Source organism: Palaemon carinicauda, chromosome 30 (assembly GCF_036898095.1).
Source record: "Palaemon carinicauda isolate YSFRI2023 chromosome 30, ASM3689809v2, whole genome shotgun sequence".
In the NCBI taxonomy this organism is placed as follows: domain Eukaryota; kingdom Metazoa; phylum Arthropoda; class Malacostraca; order Decapoda; family Palaemonidae; genus Palaemon; species Palaemon carinicauda.
The window spans coordinates 46,484,297-46,502,329 of record NC_090754.1 but is presented as its reverse complement, the minus strand read 5'-3'; the positions used below and the strand labels follow the sequence as shown (position 1 = coordinate 46,502,329).

Genomic DNA, 18,033 nt, shown 5'->3' with positions numbered 1-18,033 from the left:
CACAGAAGAGAATTGCCCACCCACCCTTCGTCAATAAACAGGTTATTTGACCAAAAGAAAAAAACTGAAAGGACTAAGAAATTGAAAATTAACAAGTTCCTTTAAATTAGTATCTAAAACACTTCAGTTTGAAAGAAGAATGAACAAAACGTCAAAATCGATTTACAGTGAACCCTCGCTACTTCGCGGTTCGACCATCGCGGATTCACCACTTCGCGGATTTTTTCCATAACCCATATATATACAGTAATATATATATATATATATATATATATATATATATATATATATATATATATGTATGCATGTATTTATGTATATATGTAGGTATGTATATGTGTATACATATATATATATATATATATATATATATATATATATATATATATATATATATATACACACACACACACACACATATATATATATATATATATATATATATATATATATATATATATATATATATATATATATATATATATATATATCTATATATCTAAAGTAGGAAGATGTGATGTAGTTCTAAGGGAAAAGTATGGGAAATATGTCTGGGTAATAAGCAAAGCTCTACCTCCAGTTTGTTTCTACATTATGATCGGAGATAGATGTAAACAAAACATTGGTTGCCATTTTTTATCGTGCTTTTTAGCATGTTTAGGAAATGCATGATATAAAATCACCTTTAATATTTGTGCCTGTTTTAGTTTAGGGTACTGTAGTACATGCATTAAGTGTTCTGTACATTAAAGGGTAGTTTGTTAACAGGACTACGTAAAAGGGAAGCTTTTAAAAGTCTGAATATACATGTTGAATAAATAGGTAAATATGGTGTCACTACTTCGCGGATTTTCACCTATCGCGGCCGCGACTGGAACCTATCTACCGCGATAAACGAGGGTTCACTGTACTCTTTCTGCAAAGTGAAACCGTGATTCTCTCTTTCTCTATCGTAACGATAGAGCGCAAACTGCGTAGCATAAATAAACCAAACGTTAGTTCATCTTTGAAAAAAACAGCACGAAGACTATTCAAAGAAAATCTTTCATAAAATATTTTCTAAAAAAAAAAAAAAAAAAAAAAAAATTCATTTCATAACTCTTACAGAGCAAATGATTTAAACTTAACGAAAATAAAAGTTGAATGGGCTCAACGTAGTTTAACTTCGGTTTCCAAGTTAGGACCGCCTATAGGTAAGGGCCGCATATAAACAAAACATAAAATTTATCTTGATGTTTAGTATAAATGGAAAGCTAATCGAAGAGGCCTAATAAAGGCGGGTGAGATATAAAATATATAGAGGAAAATCTATAATTATCAACAATAATTTATAACGTGATAAAATAATTGCTAAAAGCCTAAAACACACTTCCGTACACTAAGGGAAGGGTCGGCCATCTTTACTCTATGGAAAAAACCAGAGATAAAAAAGCAAGGGCAAAACACTTTTACTCTCCTTTCAAAAGCATTTCTTTTGAGGATAGTATTGAATAATCCAACACGGCGAAAGCAATAAAACCAAAACCAAGTACTTCACCAATTCGGTAGAAAACTTCGAGGTCATAATAGCGAGTGGAATCGACTTGTCGATGAAACCGACAGAGAAGAACTGAGGCTGTTTACATGTATATGCGGTATCTGGCCGATAGTCGGCGCTGGTGGGCACACCCGCAACCTTCATGGCGATCGCTTGCGAGTTTTTGGAATCTGTCGAGCCGTCGGAGACGTCAGCTATTATATATTCACCGGCTAAGTTTAATATTCAAAATTCATTTCTTTGATACTTCCAGGTTACAGTGCTTATATCTTTGAAGAACATCAAGTTAAACACTTGAAATTATTTATATACCCTCTTCTCTAGGCCAACACCTGGCAGGAGCCATAACCAAGAGCAACAGTCCCTAAATGAAGCTCTCACAGCCCTCCCCCACCTATTGGTTCTTTACAGTTCCTTAGTGCATGGAATACCGAGGTATGTTTTGTGCCACTTAAGCATTAACCTATAATACTATATAGCCTATACAAAGTGTTTCTTATCAAAAAACAGTAAACACTAAAACAAAACACCATTGCCCAAACTTGATCTACACACCACAAAATTCCTGGATTTGCAATTATCCAAATACACACGCCCCAGATACAAATTATTTGTAGACTACCTCTTGGAAGCCACATTAGATCATCTGGAGGGCTTAACAAACCTTCTTTCACCCAGGATATAGTGAAGTTTTGATGTTAACTGAAGCACATGCAGGCTTGGGAAAGCCTCTGGCAAAAGAGGTTGTCTAAGAAGATTGGTCTTGCAAGGCAACCTAGATCTGTAAAATACTCCTGGTGTTTAATGACATCTTGAACTCGTTTATTACCGCTGAAATCATAAAGAAGGGACACAAAGGGTAAAAATCCAGGTTCAATTCAACCTGCAACATGTCATCCACTTTCCAAACCCGGGGATCCGGAACTGGCAAGCACAAGACCTGCATCATCTTGTTGAGGGATGTCGCAAACAAGTCTACATTTGGCTTTCCCCACCAACTCTAAATCTCTCAATGCGCTAACAAATAAAGATAACATTCATTTGGAAGAATTTGCAGTTCCTGCTTTACTTATCGGCAAGGCAGTTCAGTTTCCACTGAAAGAACAGCAGCAATGGGTAGATATCCTACAGTTACGTGTATGACAACAGCCCTTACATCACGTGGAAAAACGACTCAAACCTGTTGGGCTGCTACTTCTGAATGTAAGGCAGCATTTGTTATTTAGTTTGTAAAAACTGCCCTGTACTTCCCAACTACCAGTGTTTCCTGAGCCCAAAGACTCCCAAATATTTCTAAATGTTCCAGGCAGTGAATGTGAAAGAATCCCTGGCAGGGGAAGATAATCTATGGTAGCTCTTCATCTTGCCAAGGAAGCATCAGAGAGGAGGGAAAGGTCTAGGACCCTTACCTCCAACCAAACTCTTTGAGATAAACAAAGATGGTCATCCCACCATCCAATCAGTTCCAACTGGTTTTAAACCTTTTGAATTTGTTCTTAAAAGTTATGAAATGGAACTTAACAGAGTTTCTGGAAGTAAAGACTTAATGCGATATATTACACTAACAATCATTGCACATAAATGTTGATCATGCATTCTTGGTTTCAGAAACAGGAGGTAAGTGATCTGAGTTCCATACTGTTTTACAGTACTAGCTTAGCATCCTATATACATGACAATGTTTTGTAATTTTGTTTGAACGAAAAGCTTTCAAAGAATAAACTTTAGTACCATAACTATTCTTATATTTGTATCTTTTAATTGACTAGTAATAGCACTGCATGCTGAAAATGAACACAAAAGCAAAACCATGGCGTATGCATAAGAAGTTTTCATTGACAATGCATAGGCCAATGTAAACAAATCCAATCACAAGATAAAATAAAATAATCCTAAGTTGGTAATGCATCAATAGAAACAAAATTCAATGTTGGGTGTGTATCAAATGAAATATGTTATTTTTATTAGTAAAATAAATTTTTGAATATACTTACCCGATAATCATGTAGCTGTCAACTCCGTTGCCCGACAGAATTCTATGGAGGGATACGCCAGCTATCACAATACTAGAAGGGGGTGTATTTACCAGCGCCACCTGTGGCCAGGTACTCAAGTACTTCTTGTTGACACCTCCTCAATTATTCCTCGGTCCACTGGTTCTCTATGGGGAGGAAGGGAGGGTCGATTAAATCATGATTATCGGGTAAGTATATTCAAAAATTTATTTTACTAATAAAAATAACATTTTTCAATATTAAACTTACCCGATAATCATGTAGCTGATTCACACCCAGGGGGGTGGGTGAAAAACCAGTGTACAAGACTAAAGGATAGCTAAGTATCCCGTATTTCATATAATCAGTTATCCACAATAACAATGAAATAATAAGTACCTGGTAAGGAAGTCGACTTGAACCGTTACTCTGCCTTTAATAAGATCGTCTTCCTTACTGAGCGCAGCGTTCCTCTTGGGAGGCTGAATCAACTCAAAGGTGCTAAAGTATACAGGGCTGCAACCCATACTAAAGGACCTCATCACAACCTTTAACCTCGGCGCTTCTCAAGAAAGAATTGACCACCCGCCAAATCAACAAGGATGTGGAAGGCTTCTTAGCCGACCGTACAACCCATAAAAAGTATTCAAGAGAAAGGTTAAAAAGTTATGGGATTATGGGAATGTAGTGGCTGAGCCCTCGCCTACTACTGCATTCGTTGCTACGAATGGTCCCAGGGTGTAGCAGTACTCGTAAAGAGACTGGACATCTTTGAGATAGAATGATGCGAACACTGACTTGCTTCTCCAATAGGTTGCATCCATAACACTCTGCAGAGAACGGTTCTGTTTGAAGGCCACTGAAGTAGCCACAGCTCTCACTTCATGTGTCCTTACCTTCAGCAAAGCAAGGTCTTCTTCCTTCAGATGAGAATTTGCTTCTCTAATCAGAAGCCTGATGTAGTAAGAAACTGCGTTCTTAGACATTGGTAGAGAAGGCTTCTTGATAGCACACCATAAGGCTTCTGATTGTCCTCGTAATGGTTTTGACCTTCTTAGATAGTACTTAAGAGCTCTAACTGGGCAAAGTACTCTCTCCAGTTCGTTCCCCACCATGTTGGACAGGCTTGGGATCTCGAACGACTTAGGCCAAGGACGGGAAGGAAGCTCGTTTTTAGCCAAAAAACCGAGCTGCAAGGAACATGTAGCCGTTTCAGATGTGAAACCTATGTTCCTGCTGAAGGCGTGGATCTCACTTACTCTTTTAGCTGTTGCTAAGCACACGAGGAAAAGAGTTTTTAATGTGAGGTCCTTAAAAGAGGCTGATTGGAGCGGTTCAAATCTTGATGACATTAGGAACCTTAGGACCACGTCTAGATTCCAGCCTGGAGTGGACAACCGACGTTCCTTTGAGGTCTCAAAAGACCTAAGGAGGTCCTGTAGATCTTTGTTGGAGGAAAGATCCAAGCCTCTGTGGCGGAAAACCGCTGCCAACATACTTCTGTAACCCTTGATCGTAGGAGCTGATAGGGATCTTACGTTCCTTAGATGTAACAGGAAGTCAGCAATCTGGGTTACAGTGGTACTGGTTGAGGAAACTGCATTGGCCTTGCACCAGCTTCGGAAGACTTCCCATTTAGACTGATAGACTCTGAGAGTGGATGTCGTCCTTGCTCTGGCAATCGCTCTGGCTGCCTCCTTCGAAAAGCCTCTAGCTCTTGAGAGTCTTTCGATAGTCTGAAGGCAGTCAGACGAAGAGCGTGGAGGTTTGGGTGTACCTTCTTTACGTGAGGTTGACGCAGAAGGTCCACTCTTAGAGGAAGAGTCCTGGGAACGTCGACCAGCCATTGCAGTACCTCGGTGAACCATTCTCTCGCGGGCCAGAGGGGAGCAACCAACGTCAGCCGTGTCCCTTTGTGAGAGGCGAACTTCTGAAGTACCCTGTTGACAATCTTGAACGGCGGGAATGCATACAGGTCGAGATGGGACCAATCCAGCAGAAAGGCATCCACGTGAACTGCTGCTGGGTCTGGAATCGGAGAACAATACAAGAGGAGCCTCTTGGTCATCGAGGTAGCGAATAGATCTATGGTTGGCTGACCCCACAGGGCCCAAAGTCTGCTGCAAACATTCTTGTGAAGGGTCCACTCTGTGGGGATGACCTGACCCTTCCGGCTGAGGCGATCTGCCATGACATTCATATCGCCCTGAATGAGCCTCGTTACCAGCGTGAGCTTTCGATCTTTTGACCAAATGAGGAGGTCCCTTGCGATCTCGAACAACTTCCTCGAATGAGTCCCTCCCTGCTTGGAGATGTAAGCCAAGGCTGTGGTGTTGTCGGAGTTCACCTCCACCACCTTGTTTAGCTGGAGGGACTTGAAGTTTAACAAGGCCAGATGAACTGCCAACAACTCCTTGCAATTGATGTGAAGTGTCCTTTGCTCCTGATTCCATGTTCCCGAGCATTCCTGTCCGTCCAGTGTCGCACCCCAGCCCGTGTCCGATGCGTCCGAGAAGAGACGGTGGTCGGGGGTCTGAACAGCCAATGGTAGACCTTCCTTGAGAAGAATGCTGTTCTTCCACCACGTTAGAGTAGACCTCATCTCTTCGGAAACAGGAACTGAGACCGTCTCTAGCGTCATGTCCTTTATCCAGTGAGCAGCTAGATGATACTGAAGGGGGCGGAGGTGGAGTCTCCCTAACTCGATGAACAGGGCCAGCGATGAAAGTGTCCCTGTTAGACTCATCCACTGCCTGACTGAGCATCGGTTCCTTCTCAGCATGCTCTGGATGCATTCTAGGGCTTGGAAGATCCTTGGGGCCGACGGAAAAGTCCGAAAAGCTCGACTCTGAAGATCCATACCCAAGGAGACAATGGTCTGGGATGGAACGAGCTGAGACTCCTCAAAATTGACCAGGAGGCCCAGTTCCTTGGTCAGATCCATAGTCCCTTTGAAAATCTCCAGACAGCGACGACTTGTGGGAGCTCTTAAAAGCCAGTCGTCTGACGGAGCCGGACACAAGATCATGATACTGCTGCACAGTCTGTGAACTGTCAATCATGGGCAAGCGAGGAAGTACAGTGACAACCCGAATCTGTCTAGACTGTCTGGGTCGTACAGACAACTCCTTAACGGGTTGCTGAGGTTGCCGCACTGCGTCACAACAAGTCACTTCTGTTGGTTGTTGAACGTCTTCCCCGTGACACATTGACTCCGTAAACAAAAAATCCTCTAACAAGGACTAAGCTTGGACTGCATGTCATGCAACACAGCTCAAGGTCTATGGGAGCAGGTGTGGTAACAGACGGGATTAGCGACTGAAGTGGAACCATAACCTTCCCTGTAAGCATGTTATGCTTAAATAAAAGTCCATAAGAGGTTATGCAGCTAAAGGTTCCCTCCAAATGACAGAGTCCTCAAGGGAATATCAGAAGGAGGGAGAAAAGAACTTTCTCATCTACAGGGACCTTATCCTAGAAAAGCTAAGTTCTCTGAGTGAGGGTTCACTGGTGCAAAAGCAGCAGACTAGAAGGCAACGTTATGAAACTGCTTGACAGTCTAGTGAGTTGGCAACAACCCAAGATGTGTGACTAAGAAGCATGCGGTAAGGTATGCAGAGCATGATGTATGCAGAGTATGCTGTATGCAGAGCATGCTGTATGTAGAGCATGTTGTATGCAGAGCATGCTGAATGCAGAGCATGCTGTATGCAGAGCATGTTGTATGCAGAGCATGCTGAATGCAGAGCATGCTGTATGCTGAGCATGTAGTAAGCAGAGCCTGCTGTAACGAAAGCAGAGCGTGTGCATGGCGTTTAACATTTCTCAGAAATTCCATGACCCGTGCTAGAGTGCTTTATGCATGTTTGCATGGGGATTAAAAATCAACATAATGTTTACCTTACATTCATAACTCATGATTCATATTTTTGCCATGGTTTGAAAATGGAGGTAAGGTATGCTGAACAGCAGAGTCATAACGAGCTGGAACAACAATAGTTGTGGTTTCCTCTTCAAGACTCTGTTGAGGGAACACCTGAGGCTCAGTCTGCAAAGGCTGAATAAAAGACAAGCAGAAGGAAGGCGCATGGGTGGAGGAGGCTGACTCCTAGCATGAGTGGTTGAACCCAAGGGTTGCGCTTGCTGAGCGGTTGGCGGAAGCGGAGTAGCAAGTTCCAGTTCCTGTGGTGTGAGCGGAGCGCGATGAGGAAGAGGCTGCGCAGAACAAGGTAAATGTCTCGCAAGCTGAGGCTCCTGAGGCGCAAGGCTAAGGTGTTGTGGTGCTTGCCTTGTGGAGGGTTGAGCTCGCTGCAGCGAGAGCTGAGGAGACTGACTCATGGACGGGAGAGGTTGTTGTACCTCAACCGAGTGTTGCATCACTGGTGGAACAGCAAGTGGAGGCGGAGGAAGAGAGGTATAATCCTCCTGATCCCATTGTAAAGGTTGCCTTAAGGAAGGCGGAGGCTGAACACCACTGGGAACAGCAAACTCAGCACGTGGCTCAACATCGTACGCCTGGCAGGTGATACTGCGATCAGGCGGAGCGAGCGTAGTCGGAGGGAGTGTAGGCGGAGGCGGAGGAGCAACACTCTCAGCCCGACACTCACGCATCAAGTCCGAAAGCTGTGCTTGCATGGACTGTAGTAGAGTCCACAACATCGTACGCCTGGCAGGTGGTACTGCGATCAGGCGGAGCGAGTGTAGGCGGAGGGAGTGTAGGCGGAGGCGGAGGAGCAACACTCTCAGCCCGACACTCACGCATCAAGTCCGAAAGCTGTGCTTGCATGGACTGTAGTAGAGTCCACAACATCGTACGCCTGGCAGGTGGTACTGCGATCAGGCGGAGCGAGTGTAGGCGGAGGGAGTGTAGGCGGAGGCGGAGGAGCAACACTCTCAGCCCGACACTCACGCATCAAGTCCGAAAGCTGTGCTTGCATGGACTGTAGTAGAGTTCACAACATCGTACGCCTGGCAGGTGGTACTGCGATCAGGCGGAGCGAGCATAGGCGGAGGGAGTGTAGGCGGAGGCGGATGCGCAACACTCTCAGCCCGACACTCACGCATCAAGTCCGAAAGCAGTGCTTGCATGGACTGTAGTAGAGTCTACTTGGGGTCGGCAGAAACTACAGTAGGCTGAGGTAAAGCCTTAACAGTCGAGCTCTGTTGTGGCAGAACCTTACTCCTCTTAGGCGGAGTGCATTCAACTGATGACTGAGGAGAGTCAAGAGCTAACCCAATGACTGTGAACTCTAACTTCGTACGTCTGGCATAGGTCTGGACTTTACGTTTAAAAGGTCTTGAGACCTGAGACCAGCGTTTTCTCCCCTAAATTTCTTCTGCAGACGAGCAAAATAAGGGCTCAATCGTCTGCGGGTGGGAGTGACGGTCTTGGTAAGACACGCCCACAACCACCGAGGATACTTCTGTGCGCCGATCAAGGCCTGCAGAACCCTTCTGCCCTTCGACATTGCTTCTCCCCTGGGCTTGGGAGCTTGCAAGAGGTCCCGGACTGGGAGGACGACTGGCGCGCACAAAAGTACCCTCACGCACAACACTGACATACTTTGCGCTAATCACTTATCACTTTGATTTCTGTTTGCACTTATTTCCTGAACTCGAAACTTTAAGTGGTTTGTACCTGAAACACGCAATTCTATCCTTTTTCAAAAGTTAGTAATTGCGAAAACAGAATTACAATGTAACAGAAAAATCTAATGAAAGATAATTCAGTGGCTGGAAAGAGACTAAACACTAGATCACTCTAGAAACGTTTAGTTTCTTCCCCTAAAGAGACTAGGGAGAAGAGCAAAAACGATAACGACGTTACTCGTACGCCTGGCAGGCTTGAATGAAACGTTTATCCTCTTTCTCCCTCCGTCTCTATCTCTCTCTCTCTCTCTCTCTCTTGACTTAGAACCTGAGAGAAGAGCCCAATCATATATATCGTTAAAACATATTATTGTTAAAGGAAAAAACTGAAAAGTTCCTTTATTAGGATCAAAACCATTAAGTTAAGAAAGAATGAACAAAACGCTAGACACGGTTACTCTTACTGCAACGTGAAACCGTGAACATTCTTCTCTATCGTAACGATAGAGTGCAAGTTGAACGTTCTGAACGTCAACAACTGCAGAGACAAAACAAAACGTTAGTTCAACTTTGAAAACAGTACGAGACTATCAAAGAAATTCTTTCAAACTCTGTGGCGGAAATAGCATAATATGTTAACAGGTAAAACCGAAATGACGAGCTCAATGTTAATTAACTTCGGTACCAAGAAAAGACCGCCTACTATTAGGAAGGTCGAATATAAACAAATATAAAAATTAATTTTAATAAGTTTATAATAAAAGGAAGTTAATCGAAGAGGCCTATAAGAGGCGGAGAGATATAAAATAAATCTATAACTTTTGTTAAGCAAAATTAAGAAAGAGAGTCTATACTCTCTTAGACACCAACACTTCCGTCTAAGGGAAGGGTCGGCCATTGAAAGGTGAACGAGAGTTCATACTCTCTACGCCACCATAATTAATCAAATTAATTCCAAAAGCTAACTAAGCTAATATAGAAGTTTCCAGTAAAGCGACAGCCGAAATCAAAGAGAAATACTTCACCAAAGTCGTGAAAATACTCCAAGAACATAAGCGTATCCCAGAACGTCTTGCCGGAAGCACGACAGAGGAATAATTGAGGAGGTGTCAACAAGAAGTACTTGAGTACCTGGCCACAGGTGGCGCTGGTAAATACACCCCCTTCTAGTATTGTGATAGCTGGCGTATCCCTCCATAGAATTCTGTCGGGCAACGGAGTTGACAGCTACATGATTATCGGGTAAGTTTAATATTGAAAAAAAACAAAATACTCCATACCTCAGCCCGATGCTCCTCCGGTAAGAGTCTGCCTCTAGTGATGCCAATAAGTTCTTGGTCATCCACACCCTCATGTAGAGCAGATTCTAGGGCCAAAAGCCTGTAAGGAAAAAGATTCTCAGTAAAATACAGTACAGTATACGATAAAATGAGATCCTTCACAATTCTGGACAGGAGGAATCATTGTATGGAACATACATACATACATATACCAAGGCACTTCCCCCAATTTTGGGGGGTAGCCGACATCAACAAAGAAACAAAAACAAAAAGGGGACCTCTACTCTCTACGTTCCTCCCAGCCTAACAAGGGACTCAACCGAGTTCAGCTGGTACTGCTCGGGTGTCACAGCCCACCCTCCCACATTATCCACCACAGATGAAGCTTCATAATGCTGAATCCCCTACTGCTGCTACCTCCGCGGTCATCTAAGGCATTGGAGGCAGCAGCAGGGCCTATGTATAGAACATATTACACGGAAAACAAGCTATTACACAAAAAAAAAATCACCAGATCTGGGAAAGGTTATCGCAATAAGTACCTGTACAAGTTCTGGCTATTACTACTATTAACTGGAAAGAAATTATTTTCACACACCAAGGCCCACCTGAACAGACTTTTAGTGTCTGATGGAGAGCGAGAAATAAACCCGTAAAAGTATTGCATGAAACCTGTTTATCATAGTAACCTATTAATCATAATATATCTTATTTCTGTAAAACAGTTCTCAAATCACAACTTAACCTGATTATGAAGGAAAAGGAAGACATTCAGCATGACCAGAGTAACTGCAAGACACCTTAGAACTCATTCATTCATTTGGGCAACTTAGTTAAGTCCATCTGAGTTGTTACTTCTTGTACTGTAAATTGTGCTAATCAATCAATCCATATAGTTCATTATTATAACATTATTAAACTTGCTAGATGGAGGTTTCTGCTTATTTCTGTGTTTCATAACATAATTCTGTGCCATTTGCTATCAGACCTTTTGGTACTCCTTACCAGTAAGAATACTATGAGTCTGATACAAATTTTCATCTTGCAATATTTGAGTTCAATTACTTCAATTTCATGCACAGTAACTGGACATGGTTTGGTCTGATACTTATTCTGTACTTCATGGTTCGATCAAGTTTGTTTAGATGACTTATTACACCCTACAGAATAGTTACCGTCCATGGTAGTGAATTATCTTCGGTTATCCAGTTTCTATTCCTATTGCAATTTTTCAAATAACTAATCATCAATTCAAGATGCCTTCTAATACCTTTTGTGAGTTAATTCTATTGTAATAATTTACACACCTACTAGAGGCTAGAACAAATGCAAATGACTTGAGGAATTCTTGGATTTATGTTGAAAAGCTATCTAAGATGAGGTACTTCTTGTCCCATGAGGGAGCTAGGTTCTCTGCACAACCGGCTGAGCAGTTGCCACAGGTCCTGGGGAAAATGTGTTCAAGGAACAGTACTGGGTAGTGAAGGTTGTCTGGTGACTCTAGACTCAAGTCTTAAGCACTTGCACCACAGACAGATTCCTCCTAAAGGCGAGGGTGGAGCCGATTCCTCTAACTTCGCGGGCTCGCACTTACAAAGGGTAGGTCACGGTTCCCCTCAGGGTAGGGTAAGCACGTTTGATGGTTTCACGAAGTCAGAAGGAGAACGTGTTCTTGCATATAGGCTTCTTCCTTTGAACCTACCAGTGCTAAGAAACAACCTTCCCTGCTCTGGTCTGAAGATCTGGGTTTTCTAAAGGTGATGTCATAGTGTTCACAGGACACGGAAGTCACGTCAAAGAGGGAGAACAACTCGAACCTTGGGTCATGAATTGCTGGGTTCTGTGGCTTGGTCTTGAACTCTGGAACGAAGGTCACCAAGACCACCTTCTATCGCTCAGTATGACTAATGGCATATGAGATCCCATACAGTTTACCTACTCTTTTTGCCTAGGCTAGAGCCAGCAAGAACATGGACTTGAGTGACAGACACCTGACAGATGCTCTTCTTAGGGGCTTCCACGGAGCACATTTAAGAGAGCTGAGAACTCTCATGATGTCCCAGACTTCCAGTCTGAGTTCTTTTGAAGGACAGGAATGCTCAAAGCCCTTCATCAGCATAGAATTTCCACCAAGCTAAGGAATATCTGAACTTGTGGTTGGCACAACAGGATGGGGAGAGTAGACAATTCTCTCAGAGTCTCTATCAGAAGAAGTAGAAGGTTCAGGTATCATTCTACTTAAGGCTATTTTGGGATTACTATAGTCATATTGAGATTGGAAGTGGACAGGATTTAGTTCAAGACACTCGCTTATCAGGCAGAACAGCAGAAAAGTATAGACGTCGAGGCCGTCCCAAGGGTGTTGGAAGGCGTCCTCAAACACTGCTTCCGGGGCTGGCATTGGTGAGCAGCATATTGAAAACTTCCAATTTAGATGATGCAAACAGGTCAAATGTTGGAGAACACCACAAAGTCAGGCTCCAGTTCGTTATCTGAGCATACAAAGATCATTCTGACCCAACAATCTCTGCTCTCCTGCTCAGCTTACTCGCCACGTTCTTCTTGCCTGAAATAAAGCAAGCTGTTAGAGAGTGATCGAGTTGAGCACTACCCACTCATGAATTTCTACTGCTAGCTGGCAAAGCCGCAGAGAAATAATACCACCTTGTTAGTTTATAGATGTTCAGTATATGCCACTACGGTGGTATTGTCGCTCATAAACACCACCAAATGACTAGTCAAAAGAGGGCAAAAATGTTGGGAGTGTCAGGAGAACCACTCAAACTCCTTACACATTGATATGGCATCGATGTTCCTGCTCAGTCCATTGTACCGACACTGGATGTGACAGAAGGAAAGAGCCTCTTAATGTCAAGCCACCATTCCAGATCAAGTTTGGAAACCTCCCTTATCGAAACTAATGATACAGGAGGGTCGCTGCCATGTGATCAGTGTGTCTTCAGCTCCCAATGAGGAGACCACTGGAGTGAGAGGGTTGATGAACGGGAGAAGATACCGAAACTGAAGGAAGTCCACAGTCCACTGTTCCACCCTGTGGGTGGTAACGTAGGAGGACTTCCACCCCTAGCGGAAGTACTCACCTAGCTTTCCTCTTCCGTGTCAGTTGCGCTCTTGACCCTATCTGCTCTGAAATGCCTATTGTAGGTCAAGTCCAAGCCTAATGCTTGAAGGGGTGAGATGAGGGTCATTACTAGGTGTAGGCTTGTGTGCCTGCGTAGAAGAAGGGAACAATCTTGAGCGGCTGGAAGTGGAGGCAGACTGTGGTTGACGAAAGGAAACCACTCGGTGCAAAAGCAAGTCCTGACTCACCAACCTCCACTTCTCAACAGTCGCCTCTACAGTACTTCCTCTGTCAGAAACAGAAGGACCTTTCACTAACGTATTGGGGAAACTGGTGGCCATGGCGTCACGCCTCTTCAAAACCCAGTTCGCCCACTGGTTAGTGGATTGGTTGGTCAAAAATTTGACAGCTTTGGCACATCAAGACAATGTAAAATAACTTACACTTGTCAGAGTCCATCACGTCTTCATTATTGGCCTACCATACTAAACTAGTGACAAGCTGTGCTGTCAGTCAGTCCACAATGATACCTGAAGCCAAAGAGGAAACTGCGAGGAAAAATACTCCTGGATGAGGTAATAACTGATCTGGTGAAAAAAAGCTGGAGGAAACAACAGGCAGAATCTACCTGCCCTCAGAGAATCCTGGCTCACAAAGACCTGAAAGTCAACCTTATCTACGGCTTCTGTGGCCAGAACTGACTACGGAAGTTCTAGGTCTGCTATCCCTAGTTGCATATCACAACCTGTCAATAGCCACTTTCCTCCCCTTAGGAAGAGAGCAAGGGGCCTTCTGGAGATCACTGACTAGACACACACAGGCCAACACCTAAAGAACGTGGATTTTGACTTGCCCTAATATCTTCAACATTTTTGTAATACAGTACTCGATTTGAGATTTTGATAACCTATAAAGACAGTTCTCCAGTACCTTACAATCTTTTCCTTGATGCATTTGTACTTGTTTAGTCTTCTACAGGGAAAGCACTTAAATAATAAGCAATTATTTTTTTAAATTCTAGGTGTTATTTAACTTTGTTTGTGTTTGAACAATCTAGACATTGTTAGAGCACAATTTGGGGTAACCTAACCTAGGCTAGCCTATGTTGTCCCCTCGTATCCACATTTTGGCCAATCTTCAATCTATTATTGTGGATGTCAAAAGGGGATTACAGTGGTATAAATTTTTGCACATGGTTTTTTTTCAAAAACTGCTTTCAAAGGAACTCAAATCATGATATCAAAGAGCCACAGCTTGTAACCTACCCCAGCAAGTCATCAGCTTACATTCATGAAGCCTCTCCTCACTTCATGCACACAGCATGTAATTATACCAATGGATTAGGTGACCCTCAACCTGGAAGTTTTTTATTCAAGTGCCAGCAGATTATTTTAGGACTCACATTCTTACGTTAGATTAAGTGAGGGAAGATTAGGTTCAGATATAAACCTGTAGGTTTAGAACATTGCCACTACAACACTTTTTAGCATGGATCAACTGAGGTTTTTTGGGGGGGATCAATCGAGAAAGAATCTGAGCATCTTACATTTGGTTAAGTTAGGAAAGACTAGGTATGATACAGCCTTCTCAATACCACTGACACTTTTTGGCTAAGAGGACATGTTCCGTTATCATAAATTGAATCAGAATGTATTGTTTAGGTATAATTATCTTGAACTCCTTTCCAGTCATATGTTTTAAGCTTTATTCCTGCTGATTACACAAATCAACAATATTTTGCAATCTGCTGCTTCCTTTTTTTTTTCTATACTTTAAGATTCCTGTAAGTGTAATTAAAACATTTATGGTAAGCCTGCCCCCACCAATTGGTGAAATTATAAAACAACACGGAACTACATTTCCAATAGTAAAAACCACTGTTCCTACAGTAAATATTGTGCTTTAAACAAATTTGAACTTTAATTCTATCGCAAATAAACCTTTCTCCCGTTATCCCCCATTCCCAACGGCCACAGGTGAGAACCTCGAACTTTTCGTGGGCAAAAGCACTTTTGAGATTTGCCTTTTATTTGTAAAAGGCCACAGAATCTAACAAACGTATATAACCTAACCTATTAGTTCCCAGGTCACAGACCTAACCAGGGGGCATGCTCAAAACTCCCTTACCAGGTCACAGATAGCCGGGGGGGGGGGGGGTTGTCCACTTCCCAGGTCACAGACCTAGCTGGGGGGAGCCCCCTAAACTCCCCTACCCAGGTCACAAACTCTAAGAGTAAATCACAAAGAATTCCTTACCTTATGATTGACAGCTATGTCTTTTTTTGTCTTGGCAATCTTCTCAGTCAAGTAATAAAAAAAAAAAAATGTGCTGGTCTCCCCTAAAAGACAACTCAGAATTGCACAGGTCACTTTATGGACACTAGCAGATACATGTGGTTTGCAAAATATAAACAAAGCATGAAATAAATATTTCGGGGCAATAGGATGCCAATATTTTGTCAAATTTATCGTGATTCATTGCGCGCCCCAGCGAATGACGTATTGAGAAGAAAAAGTCAGTTTCACCATTATTCATCGATTTGCCAATACATTTTCCTCACCAAAAACCCCAGGTTTCCACCAAGTAGCCCCATTACCATAAGATATATTAGGGTATATCTTAGTAAGTATTTATTTGTGACAGAAATAAAGGTCATTATCGAGTAAAACAAGTTTTCTATATGAAACCAGATTCCTTTATTAGTAAAGCTTTTTCTGTGTTTTCTATATTAATGCCCACCAATTTGACCTACTTCGCCAATGTGGTCTCTCATACTTTTTGGATAAAAGGTCAAAAATGCAATAAAGAAAATAAATCTTTCCAAAAGATATTTCTGATTTTGTACGACTAGATGTACAGTACTTACATTATATATCATGGTAAGAATTTCCCAAAACATCCACACTCCATATAACTTAAATGTCTACTGAAGAGTGAACTGTGTTCCTGATACATCTAATAGAATTTGATATGATTCCCTAAGTGTCAAATTAAAAATGCACTCTACCCTTACGGTTTTATTACAGTTACGGACGGAAAAAGCTTTTCTACATAAAGACAGGTGTTTCCTATGGAAAAACGTCCTTATTCTTCAAAAATGACTTTTTCCACTGCAAATAAAAGCTTAATTATCTAAGAAATAATAATCTATGGGGTTAGAGTGAGCAACTCGGCATGTACCACTTGCCAGTACATAGGAGCTTGATGTTTCTGTTTTTCCGCGAACGAAGCGGGCGCACGGCGGAGCAAAAAACATTAGATTTCTACAAAATATCCCAGTTCTTAGAGGTCTAACGGGTTTTTGGTTTATTTGCTGTTAAAGTAAAGGTCAAATTCAGTGAAAGCACATTATCTACTGCAGGAAATCCATTTTTTACAGTTCAGAATGTTGTTCCGTCAGTAAATATAAATCTACCTAACTTACACAGAAAGGTTTAGGAGAATAGCTACTGTCTTGGATAGAATTATCATTTCAGCATTTTATCCTTAATTGACCAAATACGATAGACAATATGGTGACCCTAACTAGCCTACTGTGCAAAAGATTTATGGCCACATATTTGCATCTAGCCAGCAACATTAAGTTTATGGAGTAAACCTTTTCGTCACGATCCATCAGTTTTGTCTATCATTGTGGAGGCTACTATGGAGTCAAAAATCCATCTCTAATAGTAAAAGATAAATCAAATCAATTTTAAACAATATTGTTTGTATTATATTGTTATCTAAACGCAAAATTAATCAGGTTTAGGTAGCGTATTAAGGTAAATTTACCTCAGCCTTATATTCAACGGCAAACCCACTGTCTTGGTAAAAGTAAAATGGGCCAATTTTTCTAACCACGTATGAATTATGCATTAAAAATAAAACCAGTCTTAATTACTAATCAAGTAACTCCTACCCTGAGAACGCATTAACATAAGCTCGCTTTCTCTTGCCAAATTCCAAAAAAATACTTTCGTCACAAAACAGCTGATTTTGTGTTGACATGTCAAAACGGCAGAGACCTGACAACGCATATGCTATTTCTGTTATATCTTTAGTTATATGTATGAAAGTTTACTTATATTATAATCTCATTGTAGTTTTAGCATGTATGGCACAAACTTAAAATGTTATATGACGTCATATAATTCCAAAAAATTATTTATTTCTTACCAAGTCCCATCTTCGTCGTCGAGCGACATGGCTTTGACTGCAGTATAGCCACATTAAAGAGAAACCTTCACATTATTCGTTTTATTATTATTATTACTATTATTACTAGCCAAGCTACAACCCTAGCTGGAAAAGCAAGATGCTATAAGCCAAAGGGCTCCAATAGGGAAAAATAGCCCAGTGAGGAAAAGAAATAATGAAATAAATAAATGATGAGAACAAATTAACGATACTTCATTCTAAAAACAGTTAGGACAATCTTATCATTAACTTATGTAGCCACATACATTGCGTTTATTAAAGGTATCTCCATAGAAAAAACTTACAATTTATTAATAAACTGGTGTATTGCTGGTAGCGCTATTAAATGATCCGTGAGAAAATGTAAAATG

At 41.8% G+C, this 18,033-nt stretch overlaps 1 protein-coding gene across 1 annotated transcript in view; it reads right to left on the bottom strand.

Annotated features, from left to right (window-relative positions):
• Positions 1–17,769, bottom strand: part of TBC1D23 (TBC1 domain family member 23) — an 89,035-nt gene extending 71,266 nt beyond the window's left edge. Inside the window, exons 1-2 of the mRNA XM_068353738.1 lie at positions 17,642–17,769; positions 10,401–10,500 (exon numbers count right to left, since the gene is read on the bottom strand). Coding sequence (XP_068209839.1) covers positions 10,401–10,500; positions 17,642–17,670 — 129 coding nt within the window. The 5' untranslated portion in view covers positions 17,671–17,769. The remainder of the gene's footprint in view (positions 1–10,400; positions 10,501–17,641) is intronic.
• Between the last annotated feature and the right edge of the window lie 264 nt (positions 17,770–18,033).